The 18,903-nt window shown below is 32.6% G+C and overlaps 1 protein-coding gene across 12 annotated transcripts in view; it reads left to right on the top strand.

Moving 5' to 3' along the window:
- The window catches only part of C1H8orf34 (chromosome 1 C8orf34 homolog), a 391,674-nt gene that overhangs the window by 65,593 nt on the left and 307,178 nt on the right, over window positions 1-18,903 (top strand). For 9 of the 12 annotated variants that reach the window (XM_074278841.1, XM_074278850.1, XM_074278845.1 and 6 more), the window contains exons 2-4: window positions 7,349-7,496; window positions 10,264-10,395; window positions 13,632-13,760. In XM_074278841.1, the coding sequence (XP_074134942.1) occupies window positions 7,349-7,496; window positions 10,264-10,395; window positions 13,632-13,760 (409 nt within the window). The remainder of the gene's footprint in view (window positions 1-7,348; window positions 7,497-10,263; window positions 10,396-13,631; window positions 13,761-18,903) is intronic. The other 3 variants (XM_074278849.1, XM_074278851.1, XM_074278847.1) reach the window with 1 other exon arrangement.

Raw genomic sequence — 18,903 nt, forward strand, 5'->3', positions numbered from 1 at the left:
ATAAAACATGGCAAATTACTCCAGTAACTTTGCCAGGAACACCCCAAATGGGGTCACAAAGTCGAACATTAACTGAAAAGGACTGAACAGCAATAAGACAACAGTAAATGATTAGAGTGGCAGGAGTGACATCAATAATCTTTTTTACCTTTCTTTTATAAAACAAGTTTTTGTTCTTTTTATATTGCTTAATTACTTTATTTAAATAGCATTTTCTTTGCTAGATTGTGTTAGGTTCTTACTAAGTGCTAATGAGATAATAAGATATTAGGTTCTTACTAAGTGCTGTCGGTACTTGACAATTCTCTAGTTTCAGCCTTTCCTGGGGAAGAGCTTGCATGCTTAGGAGGAGCAAGTTCATTGGTTGAAGTAATTCTTCCCAGAAGCCCTTGCATTATTCCACACCCATTCTCTGGGAGGATAAAGAGGGCAGCTCTGGAGGAAAAAGGGAGTCTCTGCTCTAGACCAGGCTTGACACGGCTCTCTGCAGGAAGGGAAGTCACTTCTCTGGACGAGAGTTAACAACAACTGTCTGGAGACAACAGTTTTCTACAGGAAGAAGAATCTGTCCATGAGATTTGAGTTGACACAGCAGATCTCCTCCCAGAGAGCGATCAGCAGCTTCTGGAGACAACAGCACGTTACAAGATTGTCTGATTTTCCTCTTCCTACGGGGTTTATCTCAATTTTATTTTTTATTCTCTACTTTGTATTTGGTGATAAACATGAGTTTGCTTATTTAACATTAAATATTTATTTTAACTCAGCAAACAACTTCTAAATATATAAACAAAAATAAAAAGTGATTGTATATTTGATCAAATATTTGCAGTTTGTAAAATGTGTCTATTAATTTTAATGGCAGAAAGTCTAATGATCTATATACCTTGTAGAAAGATAATGGGCTAAAGCACAAGATATAGTTTTAGATATTTACAATATTTTCACTTGTTTTCTTCAAAAAGATGTATGTGTATGAGTATGTATGCATATATACACACATATAAACTTATTGAATGGCTTTCTACAAAGTGAGAGGGGAAACAGAACAGAGGAGGAAGGAAGAACTCAGTTGGTGAATAGTGAAAAAGGAAGTGCATCAATGAAGTATTTGAACTTTTAAAAAAATTGATTAAAGTTTTGAAAAATGCCTTCTCAATTTTTAAAACTTTCTGTTAACATCAAATAATAGTAGAATTACAATTGTATAATATATATATGGAACTATGACTAAGTAATTATAGTTGCAACGATATTTTCAAAGAAGATGAATTATGTTTATCTTAATTGAAATCAAAATTTTAAAAAGAAAAACTAAATAAAAATAAACAAATATTAAAGTTAAAAGATGAAATCTTCTCTGCCTCTTAATAGACTTAGAAAGTTGCAGCAGTAAAGGTTATGGTGCTGGAAAGCCTATATCGAACTCCTACTTTTGTCACTATTAATATGACCTCTGGCAAGTCACTTAATCTCTCTTTAGGACTCAGCTTTTCCATCTGTAAATCAGTAAGTTTAAACTAGCTGGCTTCCAAGATCCCTTACCAGTGTAAGTCCAGATTCTGTTATTTTTCTTCTATGGATATGACTAGATTTTGTAGTTGTAACATTTAAGATTTTTTTTTTTCTTTCCCCTTCTTTTTTTTTTTTTGTGACAGAAATAACTTTAAAAAGCAATAGCATGATATTGCATAGAGTTGTGTTACACTGGTGGCAACAGTGCCACCAAGGTGATTCATTTGAAGAAAAAATGGAAGAAAAAAAAAGTTTTTGACTTCCTGAAGTTTTGAAGTATGTCTAATTTGAGAGAAGTGCAAGGAAAAGCCTTAGGATATTTAGCAATTCAAACCCATTAGTAGCTTCTTGGCAAATATCTCAAAAATACAGCTGTAGAAAAAAGCCTAAAATATTTTGCAATGATTCCATTTTAAAATGGTAAAAATATCCATCATTAGTATTACTTAAAACGTTTTCCATGCTTAATTCTTTAAATATAAATGAAGGTAATGGCTTTTCTATCCTATTTTTGGTGGCCATATTGACCCAATGTAGTTGATAGAGTTCATAGTTTACCAGAATAGGTGTCAGGAGATTTTATTTTAGACCCAATTTTCCCACTAATTAGCTGTGTGTCCTAGGGCTTATTATTTGACTTCTCTGGATCTTCATTTCTTCATTTCCAAGTTGACATGATTGTATGAGATCATCTTTAGGTTTTCAAGTTTCCATCCTCTGGAAAACTTCTGTACTTTTTTATCTTTGAGAAAAAAAAATTGTGCGGTGACTGTTCATTGATAGCACACAAATTAAGAAATACAATAGATGATATTGCATAATTTTATAATATTTAAAGTTTGATAGTTTCTAACTGTTGATAATGAATAAATTCCATTACTTCTCTTAAGTTTTACTTTCTTATCTATAAAATGAGAATAATGATTGGTCTGAGGAATCCTTTGGAAAACTTTAAAATGCTATAGAAATTAAGATATTTTAAATATTATAAAAGTATGTATTATAGCTATATAAATTATCCAGAGACCACCTACTGATTAAGGTATATTGATGAACAGATTTTATTATTAAAAATTATGTCCAAAGATTAGAAGGGAAGAAATAAACTGGGAAAACATTTTTACAATTAAAGGTTCTAATAAAGGCCTAATTTCCAAAATATATACATTTAGGATTGATATCGAGCATAGGCATAATAAATATTTTTGATATCACTGATGAAAAGACTGGAGGAATGTAGATTTTGAGCTGATACAACCTCTAATGGGATGTCACATTAATTTAATATCGAAAAGTCATTATATCATGTTTATCTAAAAAATACATAGAGATATCTAAATTAGGACTTGAAACTTAGCTTTTTAATTACTTTAGATTCTATATTCTAATAATTTCATATTATATTTCTATTAGGAGAAATATTACTTGAAAGATTGTGATCTTAAAATGCAAAGTTTTATAAAACATGTTATTACTCTACCTAATTAGAAACAAAGTTGAAAAATTATGCAAAACTAAAATGAATTAACACAGTCATCAGATTGTATGCAGAACTAGAATGACATTTCACAGATGTTAATATAGTGCATGTCATTAATATTTAATATGAGTATAGCTATTATGTTAAGGGAATTTTATGATTGGATACCACTTACCCTGTAAAACAGAGTATAAAGGGTTATTGTATTTCTGATGCAAAATAAAAGGCCTCATAATAAGAATTTTAAGAAGATCATGAAATAGAATTAATTTCTCTCTGATCATGATAATACTTGATTGATGTTGATAACTGGAACAGAAGAGTGCTACAACTGTTTTTGCCACAGGCTGTCAGAGAGATTAGAGACCTCCTTCATCACTCAATCTAGTGATTGCCATTGCTATCAACAAACCCATTTTCCTTCTCCAATCTACTGAATGGGCATTTAGGGCAAAGCTTCATATCCTGCAGCTCTTGAAGCCATTTGGGGTCATGTAACTGAATGTGGGATCACAAAAATTTGGCAACAGTAGAAGGTATTAAATATTTCTTCAAGATTTAATTCTTTATATAAAAATAAATGAGCACATCCATATCATGAGCACACAAATTTCTTTCATTTTTAATAAATGATAAAATTATGTGTCTAACAAAGAATTATTTTAAAATAAATTCATTTATTATTTATTATCAGTAAATATTTAAGTTGCATACATATTTTATATATCTATATTCCTGGGTCATATACAAATTTCTTTGGCAAAATGATTTGCAACTGGAAAAAATGTAAGAAGCCTTGATTTATGAATGAAACACTTCCACATAATAACTTTTAGACTAAGTCAATCCCAAAAGGCTTTCTAAATCTAGAAAGGGTTCTTCAGAGATCGTTTAAAGCAATCTTCTTTTTTACATACCAGAAACCTGAGAGCATACAAGTTAAATGACTTCACCAAAGTCCCACGGATAATAACCATCAGAGGTAGGATTTCTTTTTAGGTTCCCATTTTATAGATGAAATAACTGAGTCTGAGAGAGGCTTGTTTAGGATGGCACAGTTATAAGTGTCAGAGAAAGTGTTACAATTCAATTTTCTCATCTATTTAATGGGGATAATCACAGATTATTGAAGTATTAGAGGATAATAGATATCAGTTATTTTGAGTCTATGTAGAACTAATTAGAGGGATGACTTTGGAGATGAGATTTATAAGATAATTCCAATATCCTGCCTGAAGGGGACTTATTCTAGTGGAAAAGATAACATGCACATAAATAGATATACAAATAATATAGAGTGAAACCCTCCCATGGATCTCATATTGAGTATTTTATGGGTCATAAGACTTAATATGGCTTTTCTGTTTGGCTTTAATCTTTATAAATATAGTTTGTCAAAGAACAGATGTTGCAATCAACTCAGATTACTGGCACAATTTTAGTTTTTAGCAAAAATAACTATTAGAATACACAATTTACTAGTCTTTTGCAAGGCAAAATATAGAATGACTCTAATTTTTCTCTCTTATTTTAATATATTTATTTTAGTTCGGAAAATGTGTGTACAATTGTGAAAGAAAATAAAAAGATATGAAAATAAAGAATCTTGTGAAGTTTGGGGATTGAATATTGTGCTTTCTGATTCATTTTTTTTCTTTATGTAACTAGATGTTCTCTAGCAACAATACTGCAAATCACTTTTGTATTTTCTGATAGATGTTGTGATATACATTAGTTTTGAATAGTTCAGAGAATAAGTTTATAATTTGACCATAAAGCATAAAATACAAAGTACCAAACATGTTTCTAATGACAAATAAGCAAATAGTCCATTTTAAATCTACTTATAGAGATTAAAAATGGTTGCTAAATATTGTACAAATCTCCCCGCTTCCATTCTCACAAAGTTACTGAAAGGTTTAAATGAGACAGTATATATGAAAGTATATTGAGAGCATCCAGTTTTATATAAATTTCAGAGACCATTACTATTGTATTTCCAATTGTTAAAATTAATATTATGGATCTTGATACTGGTAATAATGTAATTATTAAACTTGATGTTATCTTTGACCTTTTTGTTTCATCTTTTATATATGCAATCAATTAAAGATCTTTTGTTCTTAACTTCAAAATATCTCTTAACTGCCCCGCCCCTATTTTTGCTGCCACCAGTCTGATGGGGACCTCATTAGTATCTATTTCAATTGTCACAGTAGCTTATGCCCTCTGCTCTCCAAATTTTTATCCTTCATAAGCATTGCTCATAGACATGATCTTTATACAAATATTTACTCATATAGCTTCTACTTAAAATCTTTCACTGACTATTCCTTCTCAATAAATTATCTAGCATTCTAGGGTCATCACAATCTACTGCCACTCTATTTTCCTACTCTTTATTTCTTACTAATCTTGTCCATTTATTCTATACTCTTTAAAATAAACTCTTTTCTTTTCCTTGTACAAAATCTGTAGGCTTTAGGTAGACCTGATCAATCTCCATGTCTTTGCTTACACTGTTAACTCTCCTTGGAATGGCTTTTTCCTTCCTGCTCACCCTTTCCTATGTTGAACTCCTATCCATTCTTTAAAATCTAAGTTATACTTCTTACATGTCAGATAATAATGGCCTTTTCCACTTCAGATCTTTGCTTGCACTTCTCAGCTACATTGTTCATGGATTATTTTCTCCTATAATTATTTGTACATGTGTTATATTTCCTTACAAGTTGATAAACCTAATGAGACCTGGGAAAGGGAAAGAAATGGAATGTGTTTATATAGTGGCTATTATTTGCAAGACTCTGTACAAACATTTACAAATATCTCATTTTATCCTCACAACCAAGGGAGGTAGGTGCTGTTATTACCTCCATTTAACAATTGAGGAAACTAAGCAAGCAGACCTTAAGTGATATCAGGAATACCTTGCTGACAAGTGTTTCATTTGAACTCAGGTTTTCCTGACTCCAGGTCCAATAGTGTATCTGTTGTCACTTAGTTATCCAAACAAACCATAGGTCTTTAACAAATACTTGTTGAGTTTGGAAATTATTATTATTTTATACAAGGAAAGGGCATCTATCATGATTCTCTAAAATGAATTTCTGCAATGAGTGACAAGTTATGCTAGATGATCTCTTAGGTTCTTTACAGGTCTAAGACACTATGACTTCCATTTTATTCTGTCTGAATTCTTCATCCCAACCTTACAGTTTTCATTTTCCCTGCAATTTATTTTCTTTTATTTAGCTACAATTTAATTGGGGTTTTGCACTAAAGCCCCAGGGAAAGGAAAAAGCTTTTCAGAGAGTGAGTTTGCAGGACACAGAAAGTTCTGGTGTCAAGGGATTCAAACCCTTTGTGACCTACATACCCTCTATTTCACCTTGCTCATAATCATATGCCCGGAGAAGAAAAACAAGAGAAGATATATGTTATTATTATTATTATTATTATTATTATTATTATTATTAATTGGTGGATGGCAATATTGTGTATGTGTCATAAAATACAGTTATAGAGAAAAAATGCATAGTGTTCTTATAGCCATGTGTACTCATAAAAGTGTAGACAAAAAGAAGAAAGGGGAATTGTGAAGATTAAAGAAAAACAAATGTTTTAAAAATGAAAAACAAAAACAAAAACAAAACAAAAAACAAATACTGCTATGTTTAGAATAGAACCACTATGTAATATGAAAGCTAGAATGGAACTTAGAGGCCACTGAATTCAGCCTCTCCCCCCAATTTTCTTTGTTTTATAGATGAGGAAACTGAAGACCCATAGAGGCCCAAGGTCATTTAGTAGTTAGTAGCTGAGAAAGCTTCAAACCCATGTCTTAACTTCAAGTTCAAGATTCCAACCAGAGCACCATTTTGTTTTTCCTTTTACATATAAAGAAACTGAGAACTAGACAGGTAAAGGGATTTGTTAAGTTCACACCATAAGCAGCAGATATGGTGTAGAATGTAGGTCTCCTGAGTTTCAGTCTATTCCATTTACACTGTATTTTCAGAGTATCAACTGGAAATCATTGGAAGTTTTGAGGATGATATTGGATAAATTATTTTCTAATTTATGATTGTTCCTACATCTCCCCATTTTGTCTTCAAAGGAAAACCATATATGAATACATTGTGTCTTAGGAGATTCAGATCTTGAATTCATTATGTATATATGCCAATGTTATAATTTAAATTAGATAATTTGATATGGAGGTACCTTAAAAAAAAAAAAAAACTAAAAACTAAAAATGTGTTGCAAATGGAGTCCTTGCTTACTTTGTTTTTGCTTTATCATAATGATAAAAAACACAAGTGTTTTGCTACTCTTTTTTTTTTCCTTCAGGAATTGATGACCAAACTCATAACAGAAACACCTGACCAGCCAATCCCATTTCTCATTGACCATCTTCAGTCTAAACAGGGGCCTCGCAGTCAACTTCAAAGAACTTTATCTGGGTCTGCAGCTTTATGGGCAGAAAGTGAAACATCAGGTAAATGGAGAAAAAGGATTCCAATTCATTTCAGGGGCAAAAGGTGTTTTAGGTGGATGCATGCAGCCCAAACTGACCACAATCTTAGAAATTTGTACCACAATAAAGGTAAGTAGATAGCTAGAATTTTATTTATCCACTTCTGTGTTAGTATGATAAAATATGGTGTAAAAGTTTTGTGAATTGGTAAATAGGACTATTATTATTTGATAAATTATGTGTCCCAAAAGTCTTGACGTTTTAACCTTTAATAATTTTACAAGTATAAATAGTACAATGTTACACAAAACATTTATTAAGTATCTTTTGTACTTATTTGTTTATTGAATTTTGAATTGTAATATTTTTTCTTAATTTTAATGATTTATTACTATGTATAGGGTGTGATAGTTTTTGGATGACACTTGAAGACCATGAATCTATAGGGGAAGTCCTCTTGCAGGATTACTTTGTCCATCTGATCTGTCTCATTATGCTTTTCTTGTGGTGTCAGATCAAGATTGTCATATATGCATCAGTACCCTTTGGCCATTGAAATTTAAAGAAATTTAGGAGCACTGATAGACTCATTTTAATCACATAGTTTAATATTCCCATTTCTCCATAAAGGGGAAGATGTAATCCTTTAAAGTTACTGAGCATCAGCTTATGAAATTTTCTAAACAGTTTAAAAATCAGTTTGAGGGATATGTAGCTTAAGATGGTGTTTATGTTGAAATTTTTCACAAAAAAGCATTAAATACTATGTTCTTGTACTATGCTTCACATTGGGTATACACATATAAAAGCAAGATAATCCCTGTCATCAAGGATACTATATATTTTTAATTTGTATTTTTAGTTGTGTCCCTCTCTCTTCCCTACCCACTGAGAAGGCAAGAAATATGATTCCCATTATACATATGAAATCATGTAAAACATTTCCAAATTAATCACATTGTGTAAAAAAGCAAGAAAAAAAAGGTTTTTTTTTTATTTTTTTAAACTTCTTTTTGGATTCAGAGTCTACCAGTTCTCTGTTTGGAGGTAACAGCATTATTTTTTTATTGTGGGTCCTTTGGAATTGTCTTTGATCATTGTACATTGATCAGTGTAGCTAAGTTACAATATTTCTATTAACAGTGTACAATGTTCTCCAACTTCTCACTTTTCACTTCATCTTATATCAACTCATACAAATCTTTCCAGGTTTTTCTGATACCATCACCCTCAATATTTTTTATAGTACAATGGTATTCCATCACAATTATATGCTTCAACTTATTCAGTCATTCCCATATTCCTATATTCCTATATGTGATGGATAATACTTTAGTTTCTAACTCTTTGCTTCTGAATGGAGACAGAAAGGAATATACTTTTTTTTTCTCAGCAATACATGAAAATCTACATGAAAATTGACCATGTATTAGGACATCAAAACCTCAAAATCAAATCAAAAAGGCAGAAATAGCAAATGCATCTTTTCAGATTATGATGCTATAATAATTACATGTAATAAAAGGCCAAAAATAGACCAAAATTAATTGGAAATTAAATAGCTCTTTGCCATGACAAAAAGAATTGCTATAATTCTTTATTATATTTCATTTATCTCTTTAAGGTATAAACTTAGTACCAGAATTGCTGGTCAAAAAGTTATGCACCTTTAAGCAAAGCTCCAAATTTTCTCCAGAACACCTGGACCTTTTAAGAGCTTCACCAACAATGCACTAGAGACTATTTTGATGATTATTCCTTCGTAGTATAGCTTGGAATCTGGTACTGTGTGTTGAATTTTAGTAGACATCAATATTCTAGAATATTAAATGATTAATCTCTCAAATATTGTTAGTAATATTTAGAAACAGACATTAGATCTTTTAGGTTCTTTATTTTCTTTTTGGTAAGATATTCCCCTTTTTATGGTGGAGATGAAAAATATTAGACTGTAATTAAAATGGGTCCATAAGTGCTCTTACATTTTATCACTAATTAGTGGCAAAAAGGGAAAGATCATTTTAATTAAAACCTTTACTAGAACCCAGGTATTTTCCAATTTCTTCTTCCATGCTCCTACAAAGTATGCTCCTTTGCCCTTCTCTATCAATATTTATATTCATCTTTCCTTCTTTCTAAGTTCTTTGATCTTTCTTAGATGGGATTCCTTTCATTAACCTAGCACTGAGTCAATTGACATTGTTTGTTCTACTCTGACCTGTATATTTTACTTACTGGTCACTGTTCTATACTTTTTTTGTCCCAGGTGCCCATGGTTTAGGACCAAAAGTCATGATAGGGATTAAAAAATTATAAATTTAGATATGAATGGGACTTAGGTCATCAATTTCAACCCCTTCATTTTATTGGAGAGGCACTTGGACCCAGAAAAGAAATGTGATTTGACCTTCTACTAAAAGCAGAAGCAGTTTTGAAGTCTTCTGACTATAAATTTAGTACTTTTCAACGATACAATTTCCATGAATTGAAATTGAAGTCAAGTTCATTGTTCTATAGTTTTCAGATTGTGCTCTTTCTTTTCTTTTCTTTCCTTCCTTCCTTCCTTCCTTCCTTCCTTCCTTCCTTCCTTCCTTCCTTCCTTCCTTCCTTCCTCCCTTCCTTTTTTTATTTGTTTTTTTTTTCTTTCAGTAAGATTGTTTTCTATTTGATTCTCAAGATTTTCTAGTCCATAAAGACCTTTGCCTTTTCCATTATTAAATCTATCAGGGTATATTTATGCACAAGTATCAAAATACTTAATAGAATTTAATTTGTATTTTTTCAACAGAACACAAAGGAACTAGAAGAGACTTCAGAAGTTATGATAAGCCCTGGCAGGTAAATGCAAAGAAGCCAAAGAAGTCCAAGAGTGATCTTGCTGTATCTAATATTTCTCCACCATCACCGGAATCCAAATCATGTAAGAAAGTTTGTTAACACTTTTTTTGCTCAAAACCTACAACTGATCTAGACAATCTACAACAAAGTGGAAATAATAATCAAACCAAAACTTTTTACTTTAAATTTCTGGCCACAAATCCTAGTAAATTTACTTTCTATTTCATTTGGAATGTCAAGTAAATGCTAGGTTGGAAAAACAGGAAGAATACTGGACATGGAATGAGAAAGGTCTGAAAGATTTGCTCACCTTCTTTATTGGGAAAAAGGAAATGGTGATTCTTCTATTACTTATGTGCTTGTATTGTTATGAATATTAAATCATGCAATGTTATTCAAAGTATTCTACACATTATAAATTGTTAAATGAATGTTATATGCATACTTATGAAAATTAGAATTGATTTTAAAATGTTTTCTTGATAGTTTTGTGAAAAAACACAAAAACCAAATTACTAGCCACTTGGAACTTGGACTAAGGAACTTTTCTAATACTTTCTATCTTGTGGATGATTAATAAATTGGCTGTATTGTATGCTTTAATGGGAAACAAAGAAGGCTGGGTATGTATGTGAGGAAATAATAGAATGTTTGGGAAGGCATATGGGGTAAGTATATAAATGCTGTATGCTGGAAAAAAGTTTTCACATTCTGAGTTACAGAAAGTCAGTGTTGGATAGCATCTCAAAAAATATCTATTCTGAAAAAAACCCTACAAAATACTTAACAAGTTGTCACCTGCCCTTTGAAATAAAATCTCCAGAGATGGGAAAGAATGTCAACTTTGAGATACCAAAGTTGATATCAAACATAAATTCATATCTTTTCAACTTCCACTTCTTGAATCTGGTTTAGCCTTTGGACCCAAATATAAAAAGCACAATCCTTCTTCTGTGTGATAGCCCTACAAATACAGATGTCATGTCATCCTAAATTTTCTTTTCTCCATGCTGAATTCCTTCAACTAATCATTATATGCCATAGACTTGAGGCCCTTATTATCCTATTTACTCTGCTTTGGAAGCACTCTACCTTGTCAATATCTGTCCTAAAATATGACACACAAAATGAGTACAATATTTAATAAAAGGAGTGCCTAGGGAAGAATAGTTCTGAACACTAGATCTATTAGTTTGTTTGTTGGCTTTTTTTTTTTTTATTGTCCTGTGAATTGATAAAGAGTTAAATCCTTAAAACCTTTATAGATCAAGGCTCACATTTTGTTCAAGGAAAGCTTATTTTGAACTCAAATGTGTGACTCTACATTTAGTTTTATGGGTAATTAGGTGGCACAGTAATTAAAGTGCCAGGTCTACAGACAGGAAAACCTGAGTTTAAGTCAGATCTCAGATAGTACTAACTACTTGAACCTAGGCAAGTCACTTAACCTTCTGTTTGCCTCAGTTTCCTTCACTGAAAATGGGAATACTAATAGCACCTATCTCCCAGAGTTGTCATAAGGTTAAAATGAGACAATAATTATAAAGTACTTAGCATAGTGCCTATAACATAACAGGCACTACATAAATATTATTATTATTACTGTTATTAATAATTATTCCTATTAACTCCCTGATGGGTAATTTATTCTTTAAATTGAAGCTTATTTCATAATACTTATTTTGTCAGGCAATAATTGTGAAGGAATTTTATATATTTAAGGAATAAGTAAGTACTAATACTGCATAAATGGATTGAAGTTTTTTTTTTTTTAAATAAGTAGTTTTCAAAATTTTTTCATATGCTTCTGGAAGTCTTTTTGCTAATAATGACATTATTCTCTCAATCATCTATTAGTTTCAGTACACATTTATTAATTCATACTCTGAACTTTCCACCCTGTTCCTTTTGAAAGCAAAAATTCTCAAGAGTTGACTGACCATTTTTTATGAAAAGCATCAATATAGTTGTTTCTGAAGATCTTTTGTATTATATTTTATTGCCTTAAATTTGTTCCTTCTTTATATTACAAAGGGAGTAGATGGGGAAAATCTAAAAACTCACATCTAGAATGGCCAGAAACAGCTATATTGATGCTTTTCATAAAAAATGGTCAGTCAACTCTTGAGAATGACTTATTAAACTTGTTTTTGTTTTTATTTTTTGCTTTCAAAAGGAAATCTAGAATAGACAACTATTTTCAGGAAACTTGCTAATCCTTTTTATGTATGTGTGTGTGTGTATGTAAAAAATTGCCTTTAACCACAATGATCATCTGTGGGCAAACTTAGGAAAGAAAATGAGATACTTTAGTAATGCTAAGTAGTCTGTTATCCATGAAAAACTGAGAAAACATTAAGCAATGTAATATAAAAGCAGTGATGGAAAACATTATTTCTTTTGTCTTGTGTCAAAGTCAAACATAAAATGTATCCTGAGAAAGACAGATTTACTTGAGCTGTGAGAGAAGGAGAGACTACAGGGAGAAATCATGATTCTGGGGCATGAGGTTCATGGGTGAGATATCCTCTGATTGTGTAGGGGAGGGGACAAATAATAACCAAGGAAAACTACTGGCTGATGTTAAGAAAAAGAGATGGATAGGTAAAGTTGGGAAGGAATTCATCTGAAGTGAGACTGAAGAGACTTAAAAAAAGATGAAACCTAATAAATTGTTAAGTGTAGTTTCTGTTGAATGAAAGCTAGTACTTTCAGCACTTTTCTGAATTCAATGCCTTAGAACAAAGTCCAAGTTACCAAGTTTGAGATATGACATTGCTGATATCTGTGCTAAACAGTATTGGTTACATGGACAAGATCATAAGGAACTATTCCCAGAAGTAGAGACCATGTCACTTGTAAATTTACTGACAAAGTTTTGATTCTTATTTTCAATTCCCACTGTGGACCCCACCTAATATATTAGAGATCAACTTATGCAAAATTCTTCACTAGCTTAAATGGAAGAAATTGAAATTGCTTATTAACCAGTAATGCAGCACAAATGGAAAAAAAAACACTACTCTTACATGTCATTTAAAATATACAGATAATGTTTTGAGCATTACTTACATTTCTTTTTTGGCATGACTTCCTTTTTTTTTTTTTTTTTTGGTTTAGTTACATAGCTTTATTATATGAATTGTCTTTGTGACTTCCCCCCATTACTATTCAATCTTGTCATTCCAAAGAGCATCATTTTATTTTATATAGAGCACTAGATCAACTACTTTACTTTATGATGATGAATTTACTGTATCATTATGGAGCATGTTTGTAGAATGATCAATTAAATATGAATTTTTTAAAAATACTTAGTGCCAAGGTCAGTGGAGCATCCTAAGTGGAACTGGCGGATCAAACCAGAAAGCCACGACTTTGATGAATTAAATCACATCCTTCAAGAGAGCAAGAAGCTGGGGAAAGCCCTTGAGAATCTCTCTAGAAGTAAGTTCATTTATTTTGATTATGATATGATTCTCTAACCAATTCCAAAAACATAAGACATTTACTGATAGTGCCAGTAAATATTTTTTACCATATAATTATGATTTCTCCTCCACTAATATCCTACTTTGATTTGTGAACTTGGCATGGAGGTGATCATGGGTTTTCAAAAGCTAAACTAGAAGACTTTAAGCTCTAATATCTTTCTCAAAACTGAAAAACAAAACAAAACAAAACAAAACTTTAGTGTATGAGTCTTACTAACAAATACCATCTTATCTAATGTTAGAGAGGCTTGTGACCAGGACTGTTGTTTCCAGGCAATGCATTTTTGGCTCTAACAATTTGTAAAAGATATCTAATAAACTGTAAGACTCTGCTTTAACAGAGAAGAGTGTGATTTCATTGGTGGAAGGAACAGGGGATTCTTGCTGTTGTTCAGTCCTTTTCAGTAGTGTCCCCCCATTTGAATTTTGTTTTGTTTTTTGTTTTTTGTCTTTTTTTGTTTGTTTTTTTGGCAAAGGTATTTGGGTACTTGGGCCATTTCCTTCTTCAACTCATTTTACAGATGAAGAAACTGAGGCAAAAAATGATTAAGTGATTTGCCCAGGATTATACAGCTAGTTAGGGTTTGAAATCTATTTGAACTCAGGAAGAGTCTTCCTGAATTCACGGTATCTACTGCACCAGCTAGTTTCTCATATTTGTTCACGAATTTCAGTATCAAATTGCTGCTTGAGGCAATAGAAAGATAAAAGATATATTCAGTGTCTCACAATCAATTTAGGTCAAATGTGGGAGTTGAACCCAGTTCATCTTAACTCTGAGATTGGCTCTCTAGACACTGATACTCTGTCTCAGAGCAAGTACTCATTTCAATCATATTATTGATCTGTGAGTTATTGAAGCAATTATTTCTAAGATAGGCTAGTTAGTTCATAGAGCAGAGGTTGAAAGAACTGGCACATTGTCCATGTAAAGTGCATTTGTAGATTTCCTGTGATAGCACAGGGTAGGAGGAGAAACAATGCTGCAAAAATTCTATTTCGAGTAGTGTCCCCTATATTCTTCAAGAATTTTCAGCTGCACAATCTTAAACACTGGACAATAAGTAGGTGTTTCTCTGCCACTTTCTTTTTAGGCAAGTCACTTTACTTTTGCCTCATTTTTTTTTTCAAACTGTAAATTGGAGATAATAATGGAACTTACCTTGCAGGTTGTTATGAAAATCAAATGAAATAATATTTGTAAAGTGCTTAGCACAGTGCATGGAACAGAGTTAAAACTTTTGTTGTTCAGTTGTTATTTGGTCGTGGCTAATTCCTTTTTTAAAATTTTATTTTATTTTTATAAAGTGTTTTATTTTCAAAACACATGCATAGATAATTTTCAACATTCACCCTCACAGAACCTTGTTTTTCAATTTATTTTCTCCCTTTCTTCCTTCTACACCTTCCCAAAGATGATAAGCTATCTAATATATGTTAAACATGTGCAATTCTTCTATACATATTCCCACAATTACCACACTGCACAAGAAAAATCAGGTTAAAAGGGAAAAAAAAAATGAGAAAGAAAGAAAAAAAAAAAAACAAGCAAACAACAACAACGAAAAGTTTAAAATAGTATATTGTGATCTACACTAGTTCCCACAGTCCTCTCTCTCTGGGTACAGATGGCTCTCTCCATCACAAGACCTTTGGAACTGGCCTGAAACACTTTGCTGTAGAACATGGCTATTCTTTGTGACCTCAAAGATATGCAAATAGTTTGCCATTTTCTTCTCCAACTCATTTTACAGATAAGGAAATTAATGCAAATAGGGCTTAGTGACTTAACTAGAGTCTCACAGCTAATACATATATGAGGCCTAATTAGAAATCAGTTTTTCCAGATTTTAGGTTCACTGCTTTATTCACTATGCTACTTTATCTGTCTATAGTATGCACTATGTCAATGCTTATTTTCTCTCCACCCCCAAGAAAAGATATGTGTGCACTTCCTCACAAGAATATCCCATAATGAAAGATTAGAAGTCACATGTAGAAAATTCACTGTCATTGATGATTTAAAAAAAAAAGTTTACTAAAAACAATTTAATGTAGCTTTTATGTTGGTATTGCTTGCTTCCATTTTGACTTTTTTGTCCTTCTAGATTCATACTCTTAGAATGAAATAATCGCCTAAGATTAATTGGGTTTTTTGCCAATCTTTTTTTCAAACCAGTTTAATTCTGTCCATTGTTTCCTCTTGTTTTATGAAGTGGTACTGCTCATAATATTCCCAAAATATTTCCCAGTAAGATTTCACAAATGAGTTTATATTGTATACTGTAGCTATTCAAAAAAGAGTTGGGATGGCCCAAGATGAGGTCTGTGTCAGAGGCAACACAATTTTGAGGACTTTGATGGGATTCTTCTCAAGATATAATAAGGATAGGAAGCTACCAAATGCATGGGAAATATCCTATACCTTTTTAATACTCCCCAAAATTGGCAATCAAGAGAACATTCATAACTACTCTTAGGCCATATTTACAATGTATAGCAATGTTTTCTGAAAATAATCTAAACATATATCAGTGAAATTTTTGATGAGGGTGTTGATATACCCTATATATTTATAGATTCCCCACAGGTTATGAGGTCCTTTTGCTTGTGGATAGCATTATTCTGATTATATCAATCCAGGAACATTTCAGAACGTCCCACTTGAGATTCATAATCATAGGATTTGAGAGTTGAAGGAAACCTCAGTAATCATTTAGTCTAATCCATATATTAAAGAAATTCCTACTATATAACATAATGAAGAAGTGGTATTCTAGCTTCGATTACAACATCATAAAGCAGAACACTTCCAAAAGAGAAAGGAGGAAGGGAAGGAGAAAGGGAGGAAGAAAGGTAGGAAGATGGGAGGGAGGGAGGGAGGGAGGAAGGAAGGAAGGAAGGAAGGAAGGAAGGAAGGAAGGAAGGAAGGAAGGAAGGAAGGAAGGAAGGAAGGGAGGGAGAGAGGGAGGGAGGGAAGGAGGGAGGGAAGAAGGAAGGCAGGAAAGAAAGGAGAGAGAGGGAGGGATGGAGAGAAGGAAGGAAGGGATGGAGGGAGGAAGGAAAGAAGGAAAGAAGGAAGGAAGGAGAGAGGGAGGGATGGAGGGAAGGAAGGAGAGAAAAAAGAGAAGGTGGAAGGGAGGAAGAGAGAAAGAAAGGGAAGGAGAAAGAGAATGAAGGAAGAAGGGAGGAAGGGAGAGAGGAATGGATGGAGGGAGAAAGACAGGGAGGGAGGGAAGAAGGGAAAATGGAGGGAGTAAAGGAAGACAGGAAGGGAGGAAGGAAGAGAGGGATGGAGGAAGAGAGAGAGGGAGGAATGGAAGAAGAAAAGAAGGGAAGGAGGAGGGGAGAAAGGGAGGGAGGGAGAGAAGGAGGAGGGGAAAGAGGGAAGGAAAGGAAGAGGGAGGGAAGGAAGGAGGAAAGAGAGAAGGAAGGTGGAAGGAGGGAGGGAGGGAAGGAAAGAAAGGAGGAAGGAGAGAGGGAGGGAAGATAGAAAGGGAGGGAAAAAGGGAAGGAAGGAAAGAGGGAGGGAAGGAAGCATTTATTAAGTACCTATTATGTATGAGTCACTGTGCTGTCTTAAACATTCAGTAGATCAACTACTGAGACCTGGGGTTCTTTAAAGGGACCATTGTATTACTGACATTAGAATAATAATTATTATTATTATTATTTTATATAGCATTTAAGGTTTCTAATTTTACAAATATTCTTGTTTGATCCTCACCACCCTGAATAATAGGTGCAAGTATTGTGTTCATTTCATAGTTGAAGAAACTGAGGCAAACAAGTGCAAAATGAAGTAATCAGGTTTCTGAAGCTAGGTTTCAATTGAGGTTTTCCTGACTCCATGCCTAAGCTCTACCCACTGAATTATCTAGATTCCTTGACAACCACCACATTTTGAATCTAGTCATAAAAGCACTTCTTAATTCATCAAAATGAATTTTTGTCTAGCCAATATCCCTTCACACTTACCACAAAAGGAATATGACATACTTTATCAAAAGCCTTGCCTAAATATATAGATGAACTATATCCAGAGCATTATCTTCTACAAATTTCATTAATTTTCACAAAGAAGGGAATGAAGTTAGTCTGGCCTTTTTAGTTCTTTGAAATCATCACTTCCCTTTCCAGATGTTCACCAACTATCCCTTTAAATATCCTTTCTATTATTTTCTTAAGAATCGTAGTTTTCAGATTTTGTTTTCTCACATTTTTTTTTTGAAAATTAGAACAATATTTGCTCTTCTCCAACCTTCCCCTTTCATAGTCTTTCAAATATCACTGACACCCATCAATCACATCTGTTAGTTCTTAAAATACCTGAGGGGTGAAGGGTTTCAGTACCTGTAATTCATCTCAGCTAAGTGACTTGAATTTATTAAGGGCAGTTAAAATCCTCTCTTATTTTTGCTTTGTCAGTGGCAGCTAGGTGCCACAATAGATATAATGTTGGATTTAAAGTCAAGAAGTCCTGAGTCAAATTCTTCCTTATATATCCCTTGTCTGTGTGATGTTAGACAACTTACTTGACATTTCTATCTTTAGTTTCGTCATTGATAAAATAAGGAAAATAGTACCTTCTTTGGAGGGTTGCTGTGAGGATTAAATGAAATATTTACAAATATGTAAATTGCTTTGCAGATCTTAAAACATTATATAAATGTCATCGTCATCATTATCATCTTGGATATCAACACCCTTGTTAATTTTTGTTGATTTGCTGTTGTTCTCTTTCTATTACAGAAGACAATTGGCAAAGAAAAACAATTTAACAATTTAGCAGTTCTATCTTATCTCTGTTTTCAGTTATCATTGTCCCATATACCTCTGCAAAATGTCTTATTCTTTCTCTGATCTTCCCTTTCCTTCCCATATCATCAATAAGAACAATGCCTTTTTTGTTGTTGTTGTTGTCCTTAGCATTAATTTCCAGACTTAGCTCATTCTGAGATATATGATTCTTTGTACTTTTTATAGAACTTTTCTGTATTCATTTATCTCTGTTATCTGGTATAACTTCCATCTTCTGATCATTTATTTTCTTTAAATCTAAGTTATTTGCACAGTTCTCTGTGTATCCACATTCC

This window comes from Sminthopsis crassicaudata, chromosome 1 (genome assembly GCF_048593235.1).
Source record: "Sminthopsis crassicaudata isolate SCR6 chromosome 1, ASM4859323v1, whole genome shotgun sequence".
Classification (NCBI taxonomy): domain Eukaryota; kingdom Metazoa; phylum Chordata; class Mammalia; order Dasyuromorphia; family Dasyuridae; genus Sminthopsis; species Sminthopsis crassicaudata.